General features: G+C 39.9%; 1 protein-coding gene across 1 annotated transcript; it reads right to left on the reverse strand.

The window, feature by feature from the left end:
* Nucleotides 1–754: 754 nt before the first annotated feature.
* On the reverse strand, nucleotides 755–9,264 carry LOC128861304 (putative cyclin-dependent serine/threonine-protein kinase DDB_G0272797/DDB_G0274007). The gene is made up of 3 exons (XM_054099346.1): nucleotides 7,502–9,264; nucleotides 7,227–7,370; nucleotides 755–1,387 (listed from the first exon to the last, which is right to left on the reverse strand). The coding sequence occupies exons 1-3, from the start codon at nucleotides 7,838–7,840 to the stop codon at nucleotides 1,043–1,045; spliced, it is 828 nt and encodes a 275-aa protein (XP_053955321.1). The 5' UTR covers nucleotides 7,841–9,264; the 3' UTR covers nucleotides 755–1,042.
* Between the last annotated feature and the right edge of the window lie 6,202 nt (nucleotides 9,265–15,466).

Raw genomic sequence — 15,466 nt, forward strand, 5'->3', positions numbered from 1 at the left:
ACGACGCTTACCTTTTTGCGTTTCATTAGCGCTGGCCTTTGCTTCGACGCAGCAGAAAACGAGCTAGCCTCTGGCCAGAACCGGTTCCTAAACGAGCAGCTTTTGCGGCAAGTGACCCTCGACGTGGAACGAGGATAAGACAGTAAGCAAGACAGTGCCAGAGAAACCCTTTTCTCATCAGCGCTTTTCTCTTTGCGTGTGCGATGTCCTATAGTATGCGTTTATTTGTGCCATTTGGAAGCGCCAGCACGAAAGGACATTGCTGGGTTTTACGTACATTTCGATTGGTAGTTGTTGTTATTGTTGATTATTCCCAAATCGCTCGGACTTAATTTATGCGTTGAGGAATTTCGTGTGATTGTCTTGTCTCGTCCGAACCGGTTTGACCGGTCCAGCTGAGATGGTGACCACGTTTTGCATTTGCGGAAACATTGCAAGACTTGTATTCCTGTGTGTGTGTGTGTATTTCGGGTGATCGACTGATCTGGCATACAAAAGTACGTTTGTTTTTATATCTACGAAATCATTTATATATGTGTATTTCTACGTATCGAATAGCCACGTATGTACTTACATATCAGCCACATTTACTGTGAGAACTTTTGCTGTGGCTTTTGTATTCTTATCTCCACTCACCTCGGGCGTAGACTTGATGTCAATGTCTTGCCTAATTGACTGATGCCCAAGCTTCTATTCTAACACAGTTTCTTATACATATTCATGTATGTAGGCATATGCTTAAACACGGATGTGGGTATGTATTTTTGTTTGTATTGTTTATTTCGATTAAAAAATCTATATGCACTTGAATTTACATCTCGTACATTTGTATAATGTTGGAGCAAAGGATGATTTAAATATATAACCTATGATGAAAAATGAAAATATATATTATTAACGCACCGAACACAACTTGTAGAGGTCGCATCCGGATCGTCGCCGCAATATAGTCAAATGGACTACCAAAATCGACTTTATGCATATCTGCGTGCAACAGTTTTTGTCTTCTCAGTTCCTCTTAGCGTTCCCCTCAAACTCTTATCTATTGCTGGTATTGCTGTGGGTGATGATACTGCTGCTGCTGGGGCTGATGGTATTGCTGCGAGGGCTTCAGCGCGTAGTCTTGAGATTTGTGAGTTTGACGCACTAACTGCTGAGGAGCTGGTGTTGGTATTTTCACAACAATGTCGGTGGGTTCCCGAATCACTTCGGCTTTGAAGCCCTCTTTCGGGTCGGCTGTGTATTTAACGGTGCGTATGAACCCATCTGAATCTACCACCGAATAGCTGCCTTTGATCACGGAACCATCGCGTATCTCCTTGCGATTCTGATAGTTGGTGAACTCGTCATCTTTTACATCGAAGCCAAATTGGTAAGAAGAGTTTTGCTACAAATTTCAAAATGTAAAAATTACTCATCAATCACTGAAATTCGAAAATTTAATACCACATACACAAGTAAGCATTCAATACATAATACGACTTAATTCTGTAACAGTAGTTGAATGAATAGTTGGGTGCTTGTGGGCCCTGCTGCACACATGTCTATACGCATGGATATCTATATAAATATAATTAATTGTGAAGTTTGCGTTTGATGTGCGTGCGCACTGCTTGGAAATGTCCCAGACAAGAGTTGAGAAATCGGCGTGAACCCACCCAGCATTTGGTTGCGTCATTAGACGCAAAGCACACGCGCTAGTTGCAAACCATTACATTTGCGTGCGTAACTGGGCTAGCGGCGGCGGTGGCCTGCAGCATTCACTGAAACCGCCTCAACGGGCTCAGCGGGCTTACTGGATATGGCCCACCGACTGGTCGACTATTAGTTAGTAAAAGTGGCCGGCATGCAAACTGCATCTCCCCCTGCCCTCCCGTCTGGTCGGCTGGGTGCTTGGGTACTCTACTCATTCGTACACACAGGTCGATGTATGTATATATGTATTTTATGTATTCATGCAGACGGTTGCGTAGCCGTCCGCGCGTATTATTTTAACTTAGCTGCAGTGAAGTTTTTACGTTCACAAGTGAAAGTGTTGTAACGGTAACAAAATCGAGATGCGGTGCGCATAGAGCCAGCAAGCAATACGAATTTAAGAAATACTATTCGTGTTACTTATGCAAGTAGATTAAATTTTTTAGCCAACGCAAACGAAGCCATTGCTGCATACCAATCATCTGCACACGCGCATACGTCCCGATGCCAGTCGAATATTTATTTCTAGTTAAACTGTACACAAAACGTCTAATACTTGCACTAGTAGTGCATTTGTGTAATTTATGCTGGAATGTGAATAAACTCTATCGACTCGGATGAGGTATCCTTGAGTATATAATCACACTTCATTCAAAATATAACAATATGCTTTTGTATGAATGTATGTATCCACCAAGTCATTCCATCATTTTCTGATGATGTGCAAAAAACCGCCATAAATCTCGGTTCATGTTGCAAACCCGAGACGCTATAGCGGCGCACACCCACAGTCTTTGATTACAGCAGAACATACAACAACAACATGCAAAAACGACAATATCAGGCGCAGATCGCCCGCAGTCAATTGCAACGGAGCTATAAATAAACCAACAAAGGTCAAATTGCCGCAACGGAACGCAGCAAAGCCAATGCACCGCCAACGCTTACATACTGATTTATACGAGTACATATGTACGCATGTATGTATGTAAAACCACGAAGAGATCTGCCTCATTGCGTTAACTGATATAGTGTTTGATTGGGCCAAAAGTGGGTTAAGGTAGTTGGTATGCCTGGCATCCACGTCGCCCCAACTCTATGTACAAGTAGTTGTTACCTAGTAATTGCCCACTGCTGACGACAATGGCTGACTTTATATATTGCTTTTTGCTTTTTTCCTGTTTTTCGGTTTTTGTATGTTTTGGGTTGGGTCGGAGAATGGCTCAAATTGGCATTAAAACAAAAAAACATGAAAACAGTCAAATCCATCGGCAAAATTTGGCTGAGCTGCTGCGGGAACTCATAGGAACGGAACTCTGAATGGAACACTGAACGAAATAATTTAGAATGTAAAGTGTAAGAGTGTGCGAAATAATGTTGTTATGCGAGCTTCGGTTTTCGGCCCAAAAATTGTTGAATATAAGACAAGTCAAAAAGAAAAACGTATACGAATAGTAGACTGGCATATGCGATTATGTATTTACTTTTGTAGACCACGAGTAAAAGGAGGCTAATTGTGATTTACCATTGTAGGCAATCTTGTCCGCATGGCAAACCACGCCAGACACAGAGCTTGTCTACTGACTGGACAAGGGCGATGAATGGGCGAGGGGGGTGATTATAGTAATAATTACGGCGCTTAATTATTGCCAAAAAATCGAATCGTCACAGAAAGAATAAAGAAATTTTGTTTAAAATCAACGAAAGGCATACTTACATACATACACGTACATAAAACATAATACTGGTGAAACTGTTTGAATAAGCGAACAGAAACGCTAACTTTTATACCAATTTTATTGAAATATTTGCGCCGATTTCCTTGGCATAGGAAATTCCAGCCAATTAACCAGCCAGGTGGGAACTTAGAAATCCTGTGGATATAGCATTTCTTGTGAAAAGCCTTGCAAACTGCTCTTGGTTCAATCACAAGAGAGTAGGTCTGGTGGCTGCTTATTTGGCACACTCAGACATGCTTAGGTCCGTTGTGATACCACTGGAACTTCTTCCTTACACTATGGGATCCCTTTTAAGCCATCCTGTGGCATTTATAAACGAGCTTAACTTCGTTAGTTTAAGATGAGGTTTACATTAAAGTACTGGGATAAGTCGGTTAGGAGTTTGTAACATACCACCACTGTTTTTGACGAATGCGTTGTGGACTTTAACGCTTTTATTGCTGCCTGACTGTCTGAATATGTGACAATCCTGGTGGATAATACTCAAGAAAGTAAGTTAGGTATTATGTGGATCTGCAAATGTGGGAATAACGGATTGTCGTGCGTTCATATCGCAAAAGCAAAGATACTGGACCTAATAAGTTGTGCAGTCTTCCTACAAACAAAACGGCATGTTGCCTCAAAAAGTGGCCTCAAAACAGTTGCTGACTTGTCTATCGTTTTCTCTCGCACTACTGCAATACTGCATTTCGGTACGTGTCGTCGCTTTGAATTGTTTGAGGATTGTGATCTCTATTACTGCTCAAGAAGACGTTCAATAACTAGCACATTCTCTCTCTCTCTCTCTCTTTGCATTGTCTGTATTTGAGGTCGGCCCTACTTGTCCTCATGCACCAGATTCCTCTGTCCTGCGCCGTTACATCATCAATTGTTGGCTCAGTTATGGTCAAAGCGAGTTTGACGATGTGGTCTTCATCTCTACGCATTACGTAATTTTTATATCTTCTCGTACTTTCATGTTTTTCACTTTGTCCACGCGTGTTATTCCTGCTGCACGGCAAAGCATTTTCATTTCAAACTAGGGCATTCGGTAGCAAAATTATTTCCAAGTGCAATGGTTTCTAGATCTTTGAGGTATCTGCTCGTGACAGTCTTCGTTGGCAGGAAATACGAAACCTACACCGTTTATTTGTTACGGTGACATTTTCCTGTGGGACCCATTTGTCTTCCCTCTATTTAATAATAAATACCAGTCCCATACGTATTTATGAGTGTATGTGTGCATGCAACGCAACGAAAGAAAAGGTGAATGTGTGTGTGCAGCAATTGCTAATTTCCGCATTGGAAACGAATAAACAACGAAAACCGCAAAACCAACTTTTCTGCCACAAGAGGTGTTGAGGCCAATTTCAACGTTCGTATTTTCTCCATACATCCATGCCATGCACCCATGCAAGTGAAGCGAGCGACTCGCACCGCTTCAACAACTAGTTGCATGCCAACTTGAAGACTGTGAAAATGAGTTAATGACCTTAAACGATATGCTTTAAGTAGATGGATGCGGCATCACCAGGCGGCGAGCAGACTTTGTGTAGATGGGATTGCTCATAAATATGCGCTATCTACATATGCCTGTGTGTATGTGCATGCGAGGAGCAAAACTGCTGCTACTGCCACATAGCTGGAAAGTGATTAATTCACAGTTAACGAGCCTGCTACTGGTTTGGGCAATTGCGCATGACTGCCAATGGCCAATGTGGCAGCAACTCATTCAACCGTGTTGAGGTGCGCGGGCGTCAGTTCAGATGAGCCACTCAAGTGGTTACGTATACACATTATTATTACTGTTATTGTTCTTGTTTAACACTGATACCAATGCAGAGCTAATAACTTACACAAATGTGGATTGGCTACCGCGGCCATCAGCTCTTTGTATACGTAAATATATACAAATAATGAAATTATTAGTTCATTACTGTTATTGTTGCTCCGCCTGATCGGAGATGTTTCCCCCATAAGGAAATAATTATCCTGCGGATTGTTCATAAATCAAATATCTCACTCCAGATGTGTATGCAAATATGTGCCTCCAGCTGGATCTGTATTCGCTGCGCCATTTCTATGTCATCGTAAAGCTCATACAGCTCATTGTTCCGTCTTTCACTATACTCGCCACAGCCAACGTGCAAAGGTCCAAAAGTCTTCCGCGAAATCTTTCTATCAAACAAATAGGTGACCCAAAAGTCGTCACCACCACTAAATGGCGGCAAATGTCAAATACAGATGCGGAATACAGGTCAATAAGACAGGGATTGCTATACTCCTCAAAAACGCGAAATAATTGTTTCGACAGCAACAACAAGCCTCAGACTCTTGAGGCCCTCAAATGGAATTTCCGTGAAGAATTCTAGAAACTCTTACCGAAACTGCTGGGCATGAGCTTGGTCATCAAACCTGTCGGAGGCCACTTCATCGATATTATTCTTATCGTCTTAAAAACAAAAATTTGGACATCAAATACGCATAAACCAAAAGTAGAACCAAAGTTTTCCATTTATAAAAAAAATCACAGCCAAAGAACATCGGGTGGCAAATTTTACGCCAGACTTGTAGACTGAGTTAGACACCGAACAGCTGATGATGCATGAAATTAAATGCATACGCAATAATTGGACGCCTTTCATATCAAAACATTGGGCAAAGAAAAAAAATATGAAAAAAATTCAAAAAAAAAAGGGAAAACTTGTGTTTAATTGCAAAAAACGTGTTTCAAAAAGGGTTTCAGACAAACAAACAGAAAATAGTGTCGACTTTTTGGGAAATACCGAAGAAGAATTTTTGGAAACTTATTCGATATTTTTATTAACTACGCATCGAGTGAGTGGTCATATTGTTTTGTGATAAATAATTTTAAAACTCACTTGTCCAATGAGGTTTAATTTCCACAATATAAACTTGAACACAAAACAGCAACTATTCAGAATCTCTTTTAGCTCAATCCGATATAGAGTACAGGAGATATATATACATAAGTATATAAGTAAATATAAAATAAAACAAATAATTGGCGCTACACGTCTGATAGGTGTTTAACCGATTTTGCCATTGTCTGCTGAGGGGCGTTCGCTATTAGAAAAACTTGTTCCATTATGTTGCTATTTCAAGCAAGGAGATTCGAGCTTATGTACTCCCGAATGGTAGACACGCGCCAATACATTCGAATACTTCGGGTATTCTAACATTTCTAATCCTGTTAATGATGTTCTAAGTCATTTCTAAGATTGTTTCATTTACATATCTTTCGAAACTCTTGAGTCAAATTTCAATGGCTGAAAAACTGTTAAATCAACTTTAAAATGCATTAGAAAATCAATCGGATACAAATAGTGGTTTTAGGAAAGATCAGAATCTACTTGGCTGTGCAACACTTATCGTGCTAGTTTGGAGCTGGGTTGTCGTATTGCTAATCTCACCCAATATCTGATGAAGTGCATATTCAACTCGGAGGAAGTGTTGCCTTACTAAACCTGGTATTAGCAGGTGAACCCTAATTCTTCACTCAAGGGAAAATGTTCACATTAATTACACATACAAAGTGCGAAAAATTTGAATTGCAGATATTTTTGTAACAGTTGCAACTATTGTTGGTGGTACTGAGTGGCACTTGATGATATACATATATCTAAGTATGTTTTCGGGTTTCTTGACACCCACGAAAATATCCGAATTGTTTGGTTGATCACACATACTCGTGCAAATGTACATACCTACACACTGATTAAAATTGTTTTGGGATTTTTTAGGGGGAGGGAAAATGATACTGAATTGCTTATTTTGCCGACATCAACTTACATCATCGTACTCTTCCTCATCAATTTGTTGTTGTGGGCGCTGTTGCTGCAATTTGGCCTTCTGTGGTTGATACTGGGGCTGTGAGTGACGCGGTGGGCTAACGGCCTGCGGCTGGGGACGATATTGTTGCTGCTGGTATTGCACCTAAAACCACATCAAATTAAATGAACGATTAAACAAGGGCGAAAGCAAGCATTTGCTGACTTTATGCAACATTACTGCATAATTGACATTTTCCTTTTTTTTATAGCTTGGTGATCATATTTTGGTCTCACCTGTTGGACTTGTGGCTGATGTTGTGCGTAATCTCGTGCCACGGGTGCCACATAACCGCCACCTTGGTGTTGGTGCTGTTGTTGTGCCTGGACCTGCTCGCGCACGGTATCCTTAAGGTGGTACTGCTGGCCTTGCGCTACATATTGCTGTGATTGCTCGGAATTTTGTTCATAAATTGGCGTAGCGTCGCCGCCTTGTTTTTGGTGTTGCTGCTGCTGTAACTGTTGGTAGTATTGACGGAGATAAGCGGGATCAACGTTCTGTTGCTGGGTATTCACTATCACAAACACACTGCTAATGAGGCCCAATAGGGCAGTCAAGCGTATTGCGAAATTCATTTCACTTTTTTGATTCCTTCCTGGTTGAAAGCTTTATATTTTAATTTTAATTCAGATTTTAATTTCCAATTTCTATTTCTAGTGATATATGCATGTATGAGTGTATGTATGTATAGAAAATACCACTCACTTTCGTATTCTCCCACAAAATGCACACAACAATAAAAAGCACAAAAACTCAAAACTTCTTTCGATTTCTTCCACGCTGCAACTAAACCTAACCGTTTCTCGTTCGCCCTCGTAGGTACCAAAAAAGTATCTGCAAACCGCCGAGTATCCAAAGCTGCTTTTATATGTGCCCAACAAGCCGCTACAACCGTGTTTTTTTCTTCTTTTATTGTTCACTTTTTATTGCGGTTGTTGCTGCTGCTATGTGCAGTTGGCGAGTAGTTTCTAGCTAACGAAGTCTTCGTGTCAGCGACGCAGCCAACCGGCCCACGAGGCCATCGGCATGCACCAGCATTTGTTTCGGTTAGCTGGATTCGTATGATTTTCACTTTCGTTGGGAGATGCCGAGGCGAACCCCACCGCGAGTGACGTCATCGGTGTAAGCTCGCTTTCAAACGGTTTGGACTCCAACCTCGTGCTATGCCTTGCTGAAAACTGGCACTCGCGCTTCGTTTATGTAGGCGAACACTTACATGTATATGTATATGTGCGTATAAGTATCTACATACATACCAAGTACCTCTTTCGAGCGCCAATCGAATTCATTTGCTGCAAATGCGGTTGGAGCGGTTTTGTGTAAATGCTGCAATAGATATTGGTATTTTTTTCGCCGCCACAAATGCTGATGTACTCCTTCCACATTCATATTGGTGTAAGTATGCACAAGCGTGCGACCGCGAAAAGCGAATCGCGGGCAAAGCTACACTTTAAACGGCTCATTGCTGCTGCTGCTACAGTAAATGCACCAAAGCCAACAAATCCAACAATCGCTGCCGATGATTTACCGCTACAGATTTTCATTTCCGAATTCATTATATCATTTCCATATGTTTACCTGTATTTCAATATTATTTATATTATTGTTGGATGTTGGGTGTTATTATTTGAACAAGCCCGCATCAACACCAACAACAGTTACATGTCGTATTTGCTTTTATTGCGGACCCGTTTTAATGTTTTCTTGTACCCCAGTTTTCTTGCAAGCAGAGCGCGGAGTTGAACTGACCACAAAATCAGCTGTTTTCCTTTCGATTTCATGCTATTCAAGTCACTTAAGCTATGGCCGTCGTACACACTCACATGAGCGTTTAAATATTTGCTCTGTAGGCAAATAGTCGCCTTCGGAGGGACCTGGAACAATCACTACTTTTATTTCATCTTGCTTTCTATAAACTGCTGGCGTAGCCAACTCAAGATGTAATTTTTTAAAAAGAAAAAAATAAGCCATTGACTAATTTTAACAAAATCTGGCAATTAGTCGACTACTTCTCGGGAGGGTGTAACAATCTTATAAACACAAACACACTCATACTTACATATGTATAAAGTATGTAGTTTAGTCAGTGAGTGGATCGCGATCGGTTGATTACGATTTCTTATGCCTTTGCAGATTTATAGGTATACCTTTTGAAGCGGTTGGTTGTATGTGTGGGCATGCATGAAAGTATGCTAGTATGTGTCTGGCTTTTCATAGATGCAGGTATACAATACGGAAGTTGACATTTATATTCAGCCGTACGTTAGTTTCAAGGGTTTCATTATTTTGCCCAAGTCGTTAAAATTATTTATATTTGTCCAATGCACTGGTAATGACAATAATATTAATAATAATAACAATTATAATATTGTACTTACAATAACATTTATTAAGATTGTTAGAATTTTAATTTTTTTTTCTGATGGAATTATTATTTGTAAAATAAAAGTGTTCCAACTACAAACATATTTATGTAAATAATAGGAGAGGGCTGCCTAGCAAGGCTTTCTGTTCGGCAGTTAATTTAAAAATTCATTAAGCTATTGTACGACTTCCACGCTTCTTATCTCATCATTTTATGTTCGTGCTATTCATTCAGTTATTGCTGTGGCATCATACAGTCATTCGTGTATTTTTTATTTTTGCAAGTCATTGCTGCTTCAAATGCCAAATTTAACAAACAATGGATAATCAGCAGAGAGGTAAACGACTCTGACTCGGTTTAGTCAGTGCAATCGCTCTTTGTTTGGTTTCCACAAAAAAGATCGTATTGAGAGCAAGGGCGTCAATAAAAGACACATTAAAAATACATTTGTCAGTACTTTATTGTATTTACACATCCATCTTATTTGCTCGCATTACATACAGGTGTATGTATGTTCATAGCTCTTACAACATACACACATAGTATCTGCAAATTTTTCACAAAACGGCCTAAATTGGCTTATGGCTTTGTAGCTGCCAACCGCAAAATTGCATTTTAATTCGACAATTAGAACAACAACCCTGCATAATTAAAGCTGAGAAATCCATATAAATACCAGTTGAATTTAATTGTTAATAGCGGCTATGTAGGTTCGGGATTTATTGATTTAAAAGCAATAATTTTTATTGACATACGTTCGCAGATATGCTTCATAAAGTGCACAACGAATTTCGAAGAGCCTTGCAGACCATTGCGCTTCAAATACCAAATCCCTAAGCCAAACTACATCCAACGACCAACAGCTTGCAGAACTATCTCGCAAACATCTTAATTGTATACATATATACACACACATACGTACACATATATGCATACATACCATTTAAGTGCACATGCTCACGAATATGTAAATATGTATGTCGATGTATGCTTCGTCTCAAATTGTGGTTGACCCAATTCAGCTGGCAACAATTATAGCACAAACACAAGTAAATATGGCAGCCCAAGTAAATCAAAGGAACGAGGGGACGCTTTCGAAATTTAACTGACGGAACAACTTTGTACCAAGATTCCGTTTGTTTTTCATTTACCATTTTTGGTAATTTCCCCAAGCATGAAAAGCACTGAGCCAAGCTGTTATACCATTATATGCAAAAATTAATACCAAATGGAGAAAATGTTTTATTATTTTGGTGTTGACAGTAATATCCGTATGTGTGTGGGTATAGCATTGTTCGAACCGATACTCAAACTCCCTGTAGGTTAGGTTAGATTGGTTGCTCAGAAAGTGGACACACTTGGACGAGGAAATGAAATTCATCCTTTGTGATACCATTGCAAAGAAACGAGAGAGCAGAGGGTGGGGGGAGGAGGCGGGTTGACTATTTGTGGATTACGAACGATAACTGAGAATGAAGTTCATCAGAGTTTTGGTATCGAGGCCTACGTAAGAAAGAAGTGAGAACCAATGTGTCTAAATCTCAGTCCCGCGAGAGCAGAGCAGCTAAAGAGAAGGTGTTGAGATGATTCCACATTATCTAAAAAAGACTTGAAGTAATTCCTCGGCGAATGCATACTCACGAAATTTGGGAGCTGAGATTTTGTTATCCTCATGTACAAGATGTGTGTGTTTGCCCAACACTCGCTGAGTTTACGCGTAGCCAATCGTTCCAGGAGTAGAGGGCAGGTTTTCAAGGGGATTCCAATCTCCTCCTTTCGCGGGAAAGCTAGCCCAAAGGTCCCTTGTGAATTTTTTTATTTTATTTTTTTATTGTGGGTGAGGTGGGGTTCAAAATGTCTTCGCACTTATAGCGATCGTCGTGTACTGCGTTGAGTGGTGTGGCCACTAAAACAATCCTTACTCCTCTTCTTTGGAGACTCCCTTCCCGGAACTACTTTCTGCATTTCTTCGGGAGGGCCCAAAACGGCGTGCTTGAAGTAGACGTCTGGGTCCACCATATTTGGAGCCAGCTTCCTGCTCGTCTTCTTATGTGTCTATTGACCACAATTGGTTCCTGCGTACAGTGTCCTCTCCTTTTGACATATGGAGGTTTTACATATGTTATTGGTAGTCTAAGTTGCTTCACTTTTTGAAGCAAAGGGAACATCGGAAGAATGCGATATCAAGTTCTTTAGCCAGGCATTCATTGACCAGTTTCGAATGTATAATTGCCGCCTGCCTATCCCATTTAAATTTTTAAGCCACAACTGATTAAAAGAAATGTTTGGAGGGTGTTGGGCTCAGCATAATAATAATAATTAAAAAAATATAATAAAATAAATTAAAAAGGAAAAGAAAAACGCATTACGACATCATAACACAAAAAAACAGAGCATTCTCCCTTGATATCGATATCTGGGACACATATTATCTCCCGTCGATTTTCCCTTAGAGGAAGAACATGTTTATGTTACAATGACCCGTATATACGATTTTCGCAAACCGTTTAAAAATCAAAAACAACAACAAAATTTTATAACTTGGTGACATTTGAGGTGCATCACTTTTTTATTATAAAAATGAAGCATGGAAGGGCTATTAAACCCATAAGCCCAGCTTATGAAAAATCTACGAGTATTTCCGATGACTGCAGAGCTCTGATAGAGCATTCCCAGAGTCCATAGTTTCAGAAATTGCCGTAACTACTCCTTTGGGTGCGATGTGCCAAAATATTTCGTCTTGACATAATAAACAAAAAAAAAACAACTTAACCGGCATATGCAATGAACAACCAAAAACAAACAAAAAAGTAAACAAACAAACAAAAAAACAACAAAAAAGCAATATCAATTTCACAGTAATTTCTTATTATAAATATTTCTTTTACCTCCCTTTTATATTTTTTAATTTAAAATTTTATATACCGGGTGCTTCAAAAAAATGTATACACACTTTGAACTTCCATAGAAAATTTATTTACCGGTCTACAAAGTTAAATTTCAGGAAAATAGAAAGCTGAAAGTCCAATGTAAATGAAATATAAATAACAAATGTTAATACTGTTCAAATTGGTGACCTGCAGCATCAATACATTTTTGAGTACGAGTCACCACAGATTCTGTACATCGTATCAAAACGTCCAATGAGATTTCTCTACACACTGTTTGAATCTCATTCCAAAGAATGTCTAGGTTACGTGGTTTACGTTTGTACACCTCATCTTTTACTGTGCCCCACAAGAAGAAATCCAGTGGTGTAAGGTCTGGAGAGCGTGCTGGAAACTCGATTGGCCCCCTGCGTCCTATCCACTGGCCCGCCAAATTTTGATCCAGGTAAGCAAAAATGTATTGATGCTGCAGGTCACCAATTTGAACAGTATTAACATTTGTTATTTATGTTTCATTTACATTGGACTTTCAGCTTTCTATTTTCCTGAAATTTAACTTTGTAGACCGGTAAATAAATTTTCTATGGAAGTTCAAAGTGTGTATACATTTTTTTGAAGCACCCGGTATTATATATATTTTTTTTTTGTTCTCTTTCTTTAAATCTCAATTTGAGCTTCTGAAATAAAGTTGCATAATTTCTTAAGAGTGATAGTGTATATTTTTCTTAAAATTTCATCGCAATCAACATAACTCAAAACTGCAGGCAAAGTTCACGTGGAACCCCATCTTCACTGCCCAATTCGTTAATTCATTTAACTCGCTGAAATTCCGTGCATTATGTGTCAAGGCTACTATGTAGTTGTTCGATTCGTTCTTATGTAAGAGACGACAGGACGCTAGGCGGTCAGTAAAAGGCACCAATTTCTCAACTTTGTCCACCACCGCTATTGCTACTGCTTTTACTATTGCCCAGAGTTCACCAAAAGACGAGGATGTCATCATTTAAGCCGCACGTTTAATCACATTAAATACGCAACAGCCCATCGGCCAATCTCTCACTTGTAAATATTTATATTTGTTTTCTGTACTCCAAAATGGCTAGCACCATCTTTTATTGGTGTTATGTAATTTTCTCTTGGAAATAAAACTGATGTATTGGTTGCTTTACTTTGAATTACGGTGAGATTACGTTGAAAACTCATTGAATGTATATGTATATACGTGCATACTTCATTATTTGACTCACGCACAATACTTAACACTCAACGTATTCGTATTTGTGCACCTTTCTTCTTTCTATTCATCGCCTTTACAAATAGGATGTGATTGGGGTAAGTAATTGTTATTATTTAATATACTGGAACTTGTGTGGCAGTGAATGGTACTTGAATTCGGATTTTCAACAGTTTGACTTGTATACTGAATGGTAAAGTCAATATATTCCAACACTTACCCACATCTACAAATGCATATATGTACTATAAAGGGTTTTAAATGAAACATGTAAAAAATTGGATTCTTTCAAGTTTTATTGTACTATAACTTTGTTTTTCATAATACGGCTTTTAGCCGTACATAAAGGTTGTCAAAAAAGTCTTGCGGTATTTTTATTGAATTTTCAATTGTTCATAAAATTGGTTATAATAATGCGATTTAAGTCAAATATGCGCCGTTTTGTTCGACGACGAGTTCCCAACGAGATGCCAACTTCATAATGCCCCTCTTATAGAAGCTCGCTTCCCTATTGTCAAAAAACTCGGAGAGCCAATTTTCACAGGACTCTCTTGTGGACAACTTCCGACTACCAAGCTCGTTCGCCATGGACAGAAATAGGTGGTAATCACTTGGTGCGAGATCCGGACTATACGGTGGATGCAAAACAACCTCCCATCCGAGCTCCCGGAGCTTCTGGCGCGTCACCAAAGATGTGTGTAGCCTGGCGTTGTCCTGATGGAAGACAATTCGGCCTCTGTTGATCAAAGATGGCCTCTTCTGCATGAGTGCTGTATTCACGCGGTCCAGTTGTTGGCAGTACAGGTCCGAGTTGAGCGTTTGGCCATAGGGGAGCAGCACATAGTGGATGATTCCCTGCCAATCCCACCAAACACACAGAAGAACCTTCCTGGCCGTCAATCCAGGCTGGGCAGCTTCACCGCTTTTCGACCCCGACCGTTTGCGCTTCACGTTGTCGTAAGTGACCCACTTTTCATCGCCAGTCACCATCCGCTTCAAAAACGGGTCGATTTTGTTGCGATTCAGAAGCGATTCGCATGCATCCATACGGACAAAAATGTTTTTTTGCGTCAAGTCGTGTGGCACCCATACATCGAGCTTCTTTTTGAATCCAAGCTTCTTCAAATGGTTTATAACGGTTTGATGACTCATGCCCAGCTCTTGGCCGATGCTACGGCTGCTACTATGCCGGTCTCTTTCGATGAATTCAGCGATTTTATCGCAATTTTTGCGACAGGCCTTCCGGACCGTGGCGCATCTTCGATCACCTCTGCACCAGAACGAAAACGTTGAAACCATCGTTATGCGGTGGAAATGGAAACTGTATCGGGTCCATAAACTGCACAAATTTTATTGGCAGCATGAGATGCATTTTTGCCTTTATCGTAGTAGTACTGTAAAATATGCCGTATTTTCCCTTTATTTTGCTCCATGTTTGCGACGCTATAACTCATGAACGACTAAAAGCAAACAACAATTAATCAAACACGTGTTAGCACGTGAAAAGAGCTTTCCAAAAAGCTCTAGCGTGAACCGATGCGACGAATACAACTAGAACTACGCGCTTGCAAAGACAAGCTTGCGGAAAGACCGCAAGACCTTTTTGACAACCTATATGAAAAATTACATCACTAAAATGTCCACCATGAGGACTTCTACAGGTAAAATCCGCCAAACAGTCGACTCATGAAGGCTTAATTGTTGAGGGCGTCGA

Source organism: Anastrepha ludens, chromosome 4, assembly GCF_028408465.1.
Source record: "Anastrepha ludens isolate Willacy chromosome 4, idAnaLude1.1, whole genome shotgun sequence".
In the NCBI taxonomy this organism is placed as follows: domain Eukaryota; kingdom Metazoa; phylum Arthropoda; class Insecta; order Diptera; family Tephritidae; genus Anastrepha; species Anastrepha ludens.